Source organism: Babylonia areolata, chromosome 22 (genome assembly GCF_041734735.1).
Source record: "Babylonia areolata isolate BAREFJ2019XMU chromosome 22, ASM4173473v1, whole genome shotgun sequence".
NCBI classification, from domain to species: Eukaryota; Metazoa; Mollusca; class Gastropoda; order Neogastropoda; family Buccinidae; genus Babylonia; species Babylonia areolata.
The window spans coordinates 28,487,175-28,499,674 of NC_134897.1; the positions used below are offsets into that span (position 1 = coordinate 28,487,175).

The following is a 12,500-nucleotide window of genomic DNA, read 5'->3' on the forward strand; positions in this document are numbered from 1 at the left end:
AGAGATGTAATTTTCCAGACTTTGTAATGAGGAAATGGGCCTGCAACAGCCTGAAGGTTATGACACAGAACTGACTGCATGATTCTTCATCTTCACATGAACCTCATATAGGGGCTGTGTGGAGGAGGATTTAGATGTAGGTGTGACCAGTGCAGCGCCAAATGGTTAGAGTGCTGGAATCTTGTCAAAGTTCCTCCAGTTTAACCCCTGGTTTCAGCCCACCTGGTCAGTGATGGGTGGAGATTTTTCCAATCTTCCAAGTAAAATGTGAAGACTTGCTACTGCCTGAACCCCCTTCGTTTGCATACAGAAAACTAAATACATATGTTAAAGATCCTATAATCCATATCAGCGTTCCGTGAATTATGGAGACAATAACATATCAAGCATGCATGCAACTCCCCCAAAAACTGAATATGGCTGCCTACATGGCAGGGTAAAAATGGCCATTCATGTTAAAGCCCACTTCTACATGTATACAAATGAATATGAGAATTGCAGCCCATGAACATAGAAAAAGAAGAGGTAGGTGTCCTTGAGGCTCACTGAGATAACTCTGTCCATTGACTGAATAGTCTCTGCATCTGTAGAACTACAGATTTGCTATATGGTAGGGGTGTTCCACACTCTGCCCCTTGTTGGTTTCCTTTAGTTTTTGTTTTGATTTGCGGCATGACAGTCAGTTAAGATGGGTCTAACCTCTGGACGTCAGTCAGTTGCTGTGGCAAGGTGGAAGGGTGTGTGTACTGTGTGTGTGTGTGTGTGTGTGTGTGTATGTGAGTGTGCGTATGTGTGTGTATGTGCACTCACAAGCATGCTTCTGATAATAATTGTATGTGTGTGTGTGTGTGTGTGTGCGCGCACGCGCATTCACATGCATGCTTATAATAATAATTGTACATTTAGATAGTGCTTTACAACCAAATGTCAGTCAAACACAAACTGTGCAAGAATACCTGTATACACAGTAACTAACACACACACACACACAAACTTGCAGGCACCAACCCATGCACACCTGTATGGATAAAATAAATTTTGGATTCCGTGTATCATTTGGAAAACAGTGTATGATTGACTGATTGATTGATATGGATATTTATATAGCACCTATCCTCAGTCGGAGACCAAGCTCTAAACGCTTTACAGACATGGGGTCATTTGCACAACAGGCTACCTACCTGGGTAGAGCAGACTAACGGCTGCCACTGGGAGCTCATCATTCAATCAGATTTCATGCACGCACACATACACACTCAGACAGACAAGTAACATTTTACGTGTATGACCGTTTTTGTTGGTTTATCCCACCATGTAGGCAGCCATCATTAGGGGTACGCATGCTTGGTATGTTCTTGTTTACATAACCCACCAAACGCTGACTCAGACATGGATTACAGGATCTTTAATGTGCATGTTTGATCTTCTGCATGCATATACACACGAAGGTGGTTCAGGCACTAGCAGGTCTGCACATATGTTGACCTGGGAGATCGGAAAAATCTCCACCCTTTACCCACCAGGTGCCACCGAGATTTGAACCTAGGACCCTCAGATTGAAAGTCCAACGTTTTAATCATTCGGCTATTGCGCCCGTCGGCGCCTGTATGGAGTAGAGTGCCTCAGTTATGAAAAAACTGCTTGAAAAAAGTTTCAGATTAACTGATAAGTTGATATACCTGATTAAGTGCATGGAAACTGTTTGTGCCAACATTTTCCTTCAGATATAATCATGCACTTACAAACATGCCAACAACAAAAGTGCACACAATGAAAACTAAACAGTTTTTCCATTGTAGTGTTGTATTTTTTTTTTTTTAAATAACCATAAGAATAAAGGATAAAAAATCATTGCATAACTGCACAGCTTTATTGGGCATTGCTAACATTTGAAAAAAAAAGTTACCATGAAAATATATTCACATTTCATAATGTACCAATATGATAGGAACAATGGGAAAATCATTTTCCATACACAAGGAAAATGACAACACAAAAATTAAAACATGGAAATACATACATACAGACAGACACACACACACACACATACTACCAAATCATATTTCTTACATGCAAAACACCCACAACTCACAAAATTTCATGAAGATTTATCCACCACAAATTCACTACCACCCCCTCACTCAATCCGTGCACTCAACCCGTGCACTATACATCTTTAGAAATATATATATATATATATATTCATTAATGATTTTGATTTTGAACTGGACAACAGCAGTCTTCAACTGCACAAGTCAACATCACATCTTGACCAGCAGCTTGTCAACACGTGACACAGGCTGCAGTCGAACAACTTCCACATGGTTCTCCCTGTCGTCAAACCAGCAAGTCACGTGCACTTGGTCCACAGTGAAAAAGTACAGGGAATCACAGCACTTCTCTCGTCTGTACACAGACCTCGGGTCTTCAGCCAGCACTGAGACAACTGCTGTCCGTACGTCCTCCATTCCCGACAGAAACTTCAACTGATACTCGTCATCTGTATCAGATGAGTTTTCTGTTTTGAATTTTTGAAGCTGTGCCTCTGCTGTGGGGGTGAAGGACACACGTAGCTTGGAGACTGGAGGGGCGGACAACCACTCAGCTACTGTGGTATTTGAGGAGGAAGAATCTCCGACCGTTATTTGGGCCTGTGATAAGCTGACGGATGAGGTTTGTTCATCTTCAGCATTGCTGAAAGTCTCCTTGGCCCTGAATACGCCAGAGGATTTTTCCCCTTTCTCACTGTAGCCTTGATGAATCGTCATAGAATGTAGTCTTCTCTTATGTTCACCACCAGTGGATATCATTGCATTGTTATCACCAGTGGCTCTGCTGCATTCAAGCAACAGTGGTCCTTCAGTATGTGAATCTTGAATCCGAAACACTTCAGGGGAGGCAACAGATGAAACCTCTGCATAACCCTGGTCCTTAGTTATCTCCCCTTTAATGCTGTCCTCGCTTTCACCATCATAGATGTTTGCAGCTGTTGAGGCACATCTTTCGTTATAGGCAGTAGTCTCAGCACTGGTCTCCACCTTGTTGGAATTGGTAGGTGGGCCAGAACTTTCTTGACAAAATGTGGAACTTTGTTGTTCAAAAGGCATTGATTCAGCATCAGCTGTGTTTGAGACCATCGGGCCTGCACCAGCACTCACAGCAAGGGTTTTATCGCTGCTAGCGCACTGACAGTCCTCCACGACAGATTCCCCACGGCACTCAGGAACATCATACTGCGGGATGAATGGCTTGATGTCCAAGACAGGTGTGCCATCTACAATGTCGATTCCTGACAAGTGAACTGTAGCCCCTGATAACATAAATCACCATCAAAATGAAATTGCACTAACCAAAACAAAGAAGCAAAACAGGAATTCAAACAAGACACATAAATAGTTTAAAATGAATTTTTAGAAAAATGTATATTTCAAAGCAAAACAAACTGGGGTGTTAGCTTTAACCTTATGTTCGAGACCTCCAAGTGAAAGTGTAACAGAATGTATGCCCAGTGAAAGGGCATTTCCATGTCTGGAGTCCTTCTATGTCTGGGGCTCTTCCATATTTAGTAGGGCTCTTCCATATTTAGATCTTCCATGTCTAGGGCTCTTCCTTATCTAGAGATTTTCTATGTCCAGGGTTCTTCCATGTCTAGGGCTCTTCGATGCCTTGGACTCTTCCATGTCCAGGGCTCTTCCTTGTCTTGGGCCTTTCCATGTCCAGGCTCGATGTCTACGGCTCTTCCATGTCTATCTAGGGCTCTTCTATGACTATGGCTTTTCCTATGTTTAGAGCTCTTTCATGTCAAGGGCTCTCCTATATCTTGGGCTCTTCCATGTCTGGCCTCTCGTATGTCTATGGCTCTTCCATGTCTAGGTTCCATGTCTTGGGCTCTCCCATATCTAGGGCTCTTCAATGTCTAGCACTCGCCCATGTCTCGGGCTCTCCCATGTCTAGGACTCTCCATGTATAGGGCTCTACTGTGTCCTGGGCTCTTCCATGTCTGGTCTGTCTGCAGCTAACCCATTATGTCATTGATCAGTTTGGAAAACTTCAGTTCATAACTTCTAACATTTGTCTTCTGTGATTTTTTTTTTTATCAACCCATACAAATGGGCTGTCTGTGGGGGAAAATCATGGGCGCAAACTGGCAGTACTAAGTGAGTTAACTAATAATGCACTACATGTAATGAAACTAACCTGATATCCTCTCAAGTCTGCATCAACTAATGATGAACTATATGTGATGAACGTACCCTTGAAGTACCCTATATCTCCCCTAACGATGAACTGTATGTGATGAAACTTACCTAATCCCTTCTTTAGTCTGTATTAACTAATAATGAACTATGAGTGATGAAACTTGCCCTGTATCCCCTCTAGTCTGTATTAACTAATAATGAACTATATGCGAAGAAACTTACTTGATGTCTTCTCAAGTCCGAATTCACTAATATTGAGCTGTATGTGATGAAACTTTCTTTATATATTTTTTAGTCTGTATAAACTAATAATAAACTATAAGTCATGAAACTTGCCCAATATCCCCCCAAGTCTGATGTTATAGTGTGCCAGCAGTGTCACCCCCCACCACCCACACTCTGTCCCCCTTCCCTCCCCATCCCTTCACCGTCCCTCCCCCTCCTTCTTATCTCCCTTCCCGCTCCGACCAAAGCCCAGTCTTTGAGGTCGCGCCAACACCGCGCCACCCTCCCTCCTTCCACCCCCCCCTCCTCACCCCACTCCCTAGTCGGCCTTCTTTGTCAGTGATGCCGCATCACACGCCCCAGCTGTAGGAATGCGTGTGGTTATGTGATGTCTGCCGCAATCCCCGTGCTGAATTAGATGTCGGCGTGTTCGAAACCTGCCAGTGTCGGCATGTCGGAACATTGCAGTAAGGCGGTCTGTCTTTTAAGTTGGTGCACCCCCCCCCCCCTTCCCTCTCCCTTCTCTTTGTGACGTAAACGGGTGAACTTGTCACAGAATGTGTGTAGAAACAAGTGGGTTGAATTGTAGCAAATCAGATCAATCTGTTGAATTGGATGAATTGGGATTAAGCAGTGAATCTGTCAGTCATTCACATAGCCTCACTAGGACAAGCAAAGACTGGTTATTTCAGTTCAACTAGTTGGGGGAGTGAGTGTTGTAGCTTGCATAAGTATACACAGTATGTTGTGGGAAGGGAATAAAACCAGTCAGCACAGCCAGTTCTTAGCTGTCTCCCAGGAGAAATGAACACTGACACAGGCTGACTGACTGAACGGTGATATGAGGTGCAAGGAAATCCTTGTTGGGCTGTGAGTACATGACTTGTAATGGTTTTATGTTATGTTGATAACTTAGTTGTGTTGGGAAACTATGTTTTGTGTCGGTGAACAGCCAGTTTCAGTTGACATTATGGCTTGTAGAAAGAAAAGGGGTTAATGTGTGAAAGCTACCCATTGAGGGAAGTACTGGCCTATATCTTTTGAGTCCCCCCCCCCCACCCCCTCTCTTCTATTTTGTTACAGATATCTTGTTCTGTATTTTTGATGTATTACTTACTTGTTTTGTATATAGTAGGTAGTTGGTTCAGTGTGAACTGAACAGATCTATACTTCTTCTTCTTTTCGGTCGCACTTGTCACAGAGTCAGGCTGGCCTGCGAGACAAATGTCGTCGTGGCTTCCAGGTCTTGTCTGCAGCCGTAGAGCTTGGTGCGTAGTGGGGTCGCTTCTGGCCACACGGTGTCTCTCAGTCCCTGGTGGAGGGGACAAGTCTGCAGAACATGTTCTGGTGTTTGGTCTTCAAGACCACAGGGACAGGTCTGTGATGGTGCCAGCTTCAGCTTCTTGAACATGTGCGCGTTAAGGCGGCAGTGTCCTGTGCGTAAGCGCATAATTGCTACCTGCTGCCAGCGTTCAAGCTCGTGATATGCATCCCTTGTGGCTTGTGGTCGTAGTGCTGCCTTCACGAGGGTCTTCTTTTCAGCGAAGCTAACACTGTTGTTTGGTTGTCTTTCTTTCGCTCCGAGTTCGGCGAGCTGGTCCGCAATTTCGTTGCCTGGAATTCCGCAGTGGGCTGGAACCCATTGCAGCACTACTCGTCGTTGCTGGGCAACTTCTTGTAGTTTCTCCTTGAGACGAGGAAGTTTATCTCTTGCAAGGGCTTCCAGGACAGACAACGCATCTGTCAGAAAGACAACTTGTGGGCATTCGCTCTCCGAGTCGTGAACCATTGAAGCGGCCTGTATGAGCGCCTGAACCTCAGCTGCGTAGTTTGAACAGTACTTTCCTGTGGGTATCCTTGCTGTGGATGTGTGGTGCTCAGGAGACTTCATGTACACTCCTGCTCCTCCGTCAGCAACAGCGTTGGTTGCAGAGCCATCTGTGTACACGTGAATCCAGGATTCTTCAGGGTACCTTTCAGCAATCATGGCTTGTGTCAGAGTGCGTTTGGCCGTGTCATCCTGAGAGTCTCCTGGAGCGACCTGAGGGACTGATGTTGAGATATGAAAACTTGTGGAGTCTAACAGATCTATAGGCTAACACACCGTCAGTGTGTGTTGAGGGTTCTAGTCTGTATCATCTAATAACTAACTATATGTGTTGAAACTTAGCCAGTATCCTCTGTAGTCTGTATTAACTAATAATGAACTATATGTCATCAAACTTGGCCAATATCATCTGCAGTCTGTATAAACTAATCATGAACTATACATGGTGAAACTCACCTGATATCCTCTCTATTTTAGCCAGAGTGAGGCCAATAGCATTTGGTCGATAGGGAGATCGTGTGGAGAACACCCCAACTCGCTTCCCATTCAATCTGGGTGGCTTCACCTTGGCCTTAGTATGTCCACACTGGTTCTTGTGAAATACAAACACTATCCTGAAAAAACAATCGATACAAGTCCCTTGAGCTGATGGCAAAGATCACATAACATCTAGCCATTTCTAGGAATAATCTTATTCATTATCATGTCAGTGCAGAAAACATTTCTTTCGCAGCTGCAGTCTTTCTCTCTTGCTCTCTGTATGAATACAATGTGTGTGTGTGTGTGTGTGTGTGTGTGTGTGTGAGTTTTTGTGTGTGTGTGTGTGTGTGTGTGTGTGTGTGTGTGTGTGTGTGTGTGTGTGAGAGAGAGAGAGAGAGAGAGAGAGAGAGAGAGAGAGAGAGAGAGAGAGAGAGAGAGAGAGAGAGAATTGCAGAACACAAACAAACATGAAAAAAATAATTAAAATATTTTTTTACTTGTTGTTGATCTGAATCATTCTTGCACCACTTTAAACAGAGGGAAGTAGGGGGGTAGGGGTAGGGGTTCGAGGGGAGTAGGGGTGAGTGGGGGAGGGTAGGCAGAGAAAGGGAGATACAGACTGAGCAATACAATACAGGGAGCGAGAGACAAACAAGAGTGACCTATAGACAGAATGATGGCAGAGACTCAAGACAGAGAGAGAGAGAGAGGGGGGGTAAAGAGAGAGAAAAAGATTCAAGTCAATGAACGAATTTTCTTTAAGTTAACAAGGGAAGTGAAATAAGTACACAAATTACAATAATACTTCTTTTTTTCAATCCAACCATCAGGGCTTTTTTTTTTTCCATTAAAGAAAGAGACGCAGAGGGAGATAGGCAGACAGACAGACAGACACAGAGAGAGATAAAGAGTAAGAAGATACAAACAGTGGGAGGCATAATAATATCTACCAGGCATGAGAAAACTGTTCCAGTCCTTCAAGTGCGTGTTCCGGGTTGTTGAAAATGCTTTTATCCACAGTCATTGAGCCTCGAGCAGCACTGCACAATGAAGGCTGCCGAGGCGTGCCATTTTTAAACTGGAACACACTACGGAGGTAACCGATGGGACGCATCTGCATCAGATCTGCACATCAACATATTCTTATTAGTTGCAATGGGAAGTTCCAAAGTAATAAATCATGAAAAATGCAAGGGTAACACAATTAGAACTGCACTTTTTTTTTCATATTCTACTCACACCATTAAAATTCCAGGCACAGGCAAACTGATATTTCAACTGATTTTACAGTTTCACCCATACAATTAAAAAAAAAAAAAAAAAGACAGCTTGAACTAACATCAGGTTCCATTAATCCAGCTTCAAATTGCACATCTTAAGCTTGATCAATCAATGAGTAAAATACAATAATAACAAAAAGATAAAAATTCCAAAAAAGGCCGCATCCATTACAAGAACTATACCAATCTGTACACACACACACAAAAGATGTGAACTAATCAACTTGTTTAAACAATCTTTTGTGAAGGACTATGACTCTCAAACTAGGAGGCAAGACTGCACTGGCTCTAAGTCTTAGTGCTGCAGCCTTGGGGGTGCTAGTTGGCCTTTGGGAACCATCCCAGTGCTGACTGTCCTAAAACCCTCTTGGCCAAGAGAGTGGGGATTTAACTTGGGGAAGACACTCTCCACTATGATCAAATTCTAGCCAAGATGATTGTGACAGCAGCTGCCTCCTCTGCTGTTCTGATGGTCATAGTCGGACACGACTGACTATCATACAAACAATCAAAACCAAGTTTTTGGCTTAACTTGACCTTGTTCATGGTGGTACATCACTGACAATGGAAAGTTCGAAAGTATTTTCACCCCAAGACCAAGAGAGAGAGAGAGGGAGAGTGTGTGGGGTACATATCTATATTCAGACAGAAACACACACAATGCAAACTTATGCGTACAGATAGATATTGGTATATATAGATAAAGAATTCAGGTTTAGAGAAAGGATGGCTTGGTATGCACTGGAAGAGGCACAATCATTACACAACACATGTAAGGAGCAACAGGGAAATAGATTTTAAATTCGACCATATATATAACTATAATTTTCACAACTTCAAAGACTTTTCATGTTATCTGTATAAACATGTCCATGTGTATTTTGGGGTTTGTACTGCCAAGCATGGTGTATTTGGATAATTTCTTTCGTTGGGTTGGATGCATATATTTGTCATACTTCTTTATGGACAAACATGAATGGTAATATATCCATTGTATCAGTTAATTGTCAAGGTCTGAATAGTTCACACAAAAGACGTGATATTTTCCATTACTTGAGAAATAAGAAGCACTCTATTTACTTTTTACAGGATACGCATTTTGAAGAAAAGATGGAGAAATATGTTTCAGCAGAATGGGGATATACTTGCTATTTTTCAAGCTATACGTCGAATGCAAGAGGGGTCGCAATAATGTTTAACAATAATTTCGAATTTAAAGTGAAACGGACAATAACTGATAGTTCAGGGAATTTCATTATTCTACTTGTTGAGATACAAAAAATTAATTTCCTCTTTGTTAATGTATATGGACCAAATAAAGATGATCCTGATTTTTATGTGAATTTAAAACAAAAAATAAGTGAAAATAATGTAGAGAATGTTATAATAGCTGGGGATTTCAATTTAGTTCTTAACCCAACAATAGATTATCATAATTATAAACATGTAAATAATCCAAAAGCAAAAGTAGTCGTTGAAAACATGATAGAAAATTTAGATCTGAATGACATCTGGCGTGAATTAAACCCAGACTGCCCTCGTTACACTTGGAGAAGAACAAATCCTTTCCAACAGGCTAGATTAGATTTCTTTTTGATCTCAGACACTGTAGTATCCTTGATAGATGATGCAGACATAGAATATGGGTACAGAACAGATCATTCAGCTATTTCGTTGAAACTTAAATTCAGCGAGAATGTAAAGCGCAATACGTTTTGGAAATTAAATACATCTCTTCTAAAGGATAAAACATATGTGGATGAAATAAATATGGAAATAAATAATGTTAAAAAAGAAAATGCTATTAATATGTATTCTGATGACACACCGGATGATGAACTGGTGTTCTCTGTTCCTGATGACATTTTTCTTGACTTTCTTTTAATGAAAATACAATCGAGAACAATTTCTTATGCTTCAATGAAAAAGAAAAAAATGATAGAAGAAGAAAGACAGTTAGAAGGAGACATCTGTAACTTAGATAAATATCAAAATAAAAATAAAGAAGATATTAAAGTTCTAGAAATTAAACAAAAACAATTACAAGATATTCGAGAGAAGCGGATGGAAGGGGTATTATTAAGGTCTAGAGCTAGATGGATAGCTGAGGGAGAGAAGGTTAGTAAATATTTTTGTAATTTAGAAAAACGTCATTATGTTAGTAAACACATAGCCAAAATTATTGATCAATACGACAATGTTCTAACAAATCAAAAGGATATCTTAAATGAAGTACATAATTTTTATAGATCTTTATATGTGAATGTTGGGGTGGAACATTGTGAAATTGAAAATTTAGTGAATTATATTCCATGTTTGAATGAGTCAGAAGCAAGCGATTTAGAAGGTATGATTACAATGGAGGAAGCGGCACAAGTTATTAGAAATATGAAAAATAATAAGAGTCCAGGTACAGATGGCTTTAGTGCAGAATTTTTTAAAGTCTTTTGGAAGAAAATAGGAATATTTGTTGTTAGGGCACTTAATGCTAGTTTCAGGAAAGGAGAAATGTCTTCTGTGCAAAAGGAAGGAGTGATTACGTGTATCCCCAAAGGTGATAAGCCAAGACAATATTTGAAAAATTGGAGACCCATCTCTCTTTTAAATGTAGTTTATAAAATTGGGTCATCTTGTATTGCTAACCGCTTGAAACCAGTATTACCTAACATTATAAATGAAGATCAAACAGGGTTTATTAGAAATAGATACATTGGAGATAATTTGAGGTTGATATATGATATCATAGCTTACTTAGATAAACATAATCTACCTGGTTTATTACTGAACATAGATTTCGAAAAGGCTTTTGACTCAATAAATTGGGATTTCATGTTTAAAGTGTTAAAGGCATTTGGGTTCAAAGAAAATATGTGTAGATGGATTAGTGTATTTTACACAAATATTAAGTCATGTGTGATTGTGAATGGTCAGGTCTCTGACTGGTTTGAAGTTAAGAGAGGTTGCAGACAAGGAGACCCTATATCACCTTATTTATTTGTAATGTGTGTAGAAATATTAGCTATAATGGTAAGGGAAAATTCGGATATCCGAGGAATAAAAATTAACGATGTTGAGAATAAACTGACCCAATATGCTGATGATACAGAATTTCTACTTGCTGGGGATAGGAAATCTTTTGAATGTTGTGTTACAACTCTTGATAAATTTGGCTGTGTCTCAGGTCTCTATTTGAATTCAAGCAAAACTAGTGCCATTTGGTTAGGGAGCAAAAAGAATTCTAAGACGCGTTATATGGAACATTTAGGTATGGACTGGAATCCTACAAGATTCCGAATTTTAGGGATTTGGTTTACTAATGATTTAAAAGAATGTGTAACTATAAACTATTCAGAGAGATTAGCAGAAATAAGATATTTGTATAGGATATGGGTAAAACGCCAGTTAACGCCTCTAGGCAGAGTAGCAATTCTGAAATCTGTTATTCTTTCCAAACTGACTCATCTGTGGTTGCTTTTGCCAAACCCACCGGATACATTTTTTAATACATGTCAACATATTTGTTATAAGTTTGTTTGGAACAATAAACCAGATAAAATTAGCCGTAAAACTGCTCATAAAAGTGTAAAAAATGGTGGCATCGGTCTTCCTGATGTTAAATTGTTTGCCTTATCTTTAAAGCTTTCCTGGATTCGTAAAGCTGAAAATTCAAATCACAAGTGGAAGCACCTCTTGCTGTGTAACTTCCCCCAATGGCCAGCTATTGATAAATATGGTCCAGAGTTTATCTTAAATTTTGCCAAATATAACCAGTTCTGGACAAATGTGTTTGAAAGTTATAAGATTTTCTTTTATAAATGTGAACCAAAAAACTCAGCGGAACTGCTTGCAGAGCCATTGTGTTATAATAATCGTGTTCAAATTGGTAAAAGGTGTATTATATCCAGACTGCTCAGTAATCACGATGTGTATTGTCTTGCACAGTTTTTTGATGATGATGGTAAAGTTTTTTCATATGTACGCTTCAAAGAAAAATATGATTTGCACATTGATTTCCTTACTTATGCTGGATATAAATCAACAATAAATGAATTAGTTAAAAAGCATAATATTCATGTGGATAGCAACAGACACACAAATACTTCGCTCTGCTTCAAACACTTGTTTTCTGTTTCTAAAGGCTCAAGACCATATTATGATGTGTTGATTGAAAATGATATGAAACCAAAATGTTGTGAGAAATGGGACTTAAAGCTTTTGATGCATCATAACTGGAAATCTTGTTTTATGCATGCACACAAGATAGTTGATGTAAAGCTGAAATGGTTTCAGCTGAAAATAATACACCGATGTTTATGTACAAAAATTGTTTTAAAAGAAATTGGTGTTACGGATAATAACAACTGTAGTTTTTGTAGAGAACACAAAGACAGTATTGATCATGCTTTTTGGAAATGTAATTATGTGCAAATGTTTTGGAACGCTTTAACGGACTTGATAAAAGAGAGATGTGTAAACGCAGGAAATTTA

General features: G+C 40.1%; 1 protein-coding gene across 2 annotated transcripts in view; it reads right to left on the reverse strand.

The window, feature by feature from the left end:
- Positions 1–1,825: 1,825 nt before the first annotated feature.
- LOC143297001 (tRNA (adenine(37)-N6)-methyltransferase-like) overlaps positions 1,826–12,500 on the reverse strand; it is an 11,934-nt gene continuing 1,259 nt past the window's right edge. For both annotated transcript variants that reach the window (XM_076609113.1, XM_076609114.1), the window contains exons 2-4: positions 7,683–7,857; positions 6,709–6,866; positions 1,826–3,310 (exon numbers count right to left, since the gene is read on the reverse strand). In XM_076609113.1, coding sequence (XP_076465228.1) covers positions 2,262–3,310; positions 6,709–6,866; positions 7,683–7,857 — 1,382 coding nt within the window. In that variant the 3' untranslated portion in view covers positions 1,826–2,261. The remainder of the gene's footprint in view (positions 3,311–6,708; positions 6,867–7,682; positions 7,858–12,500) is intronic.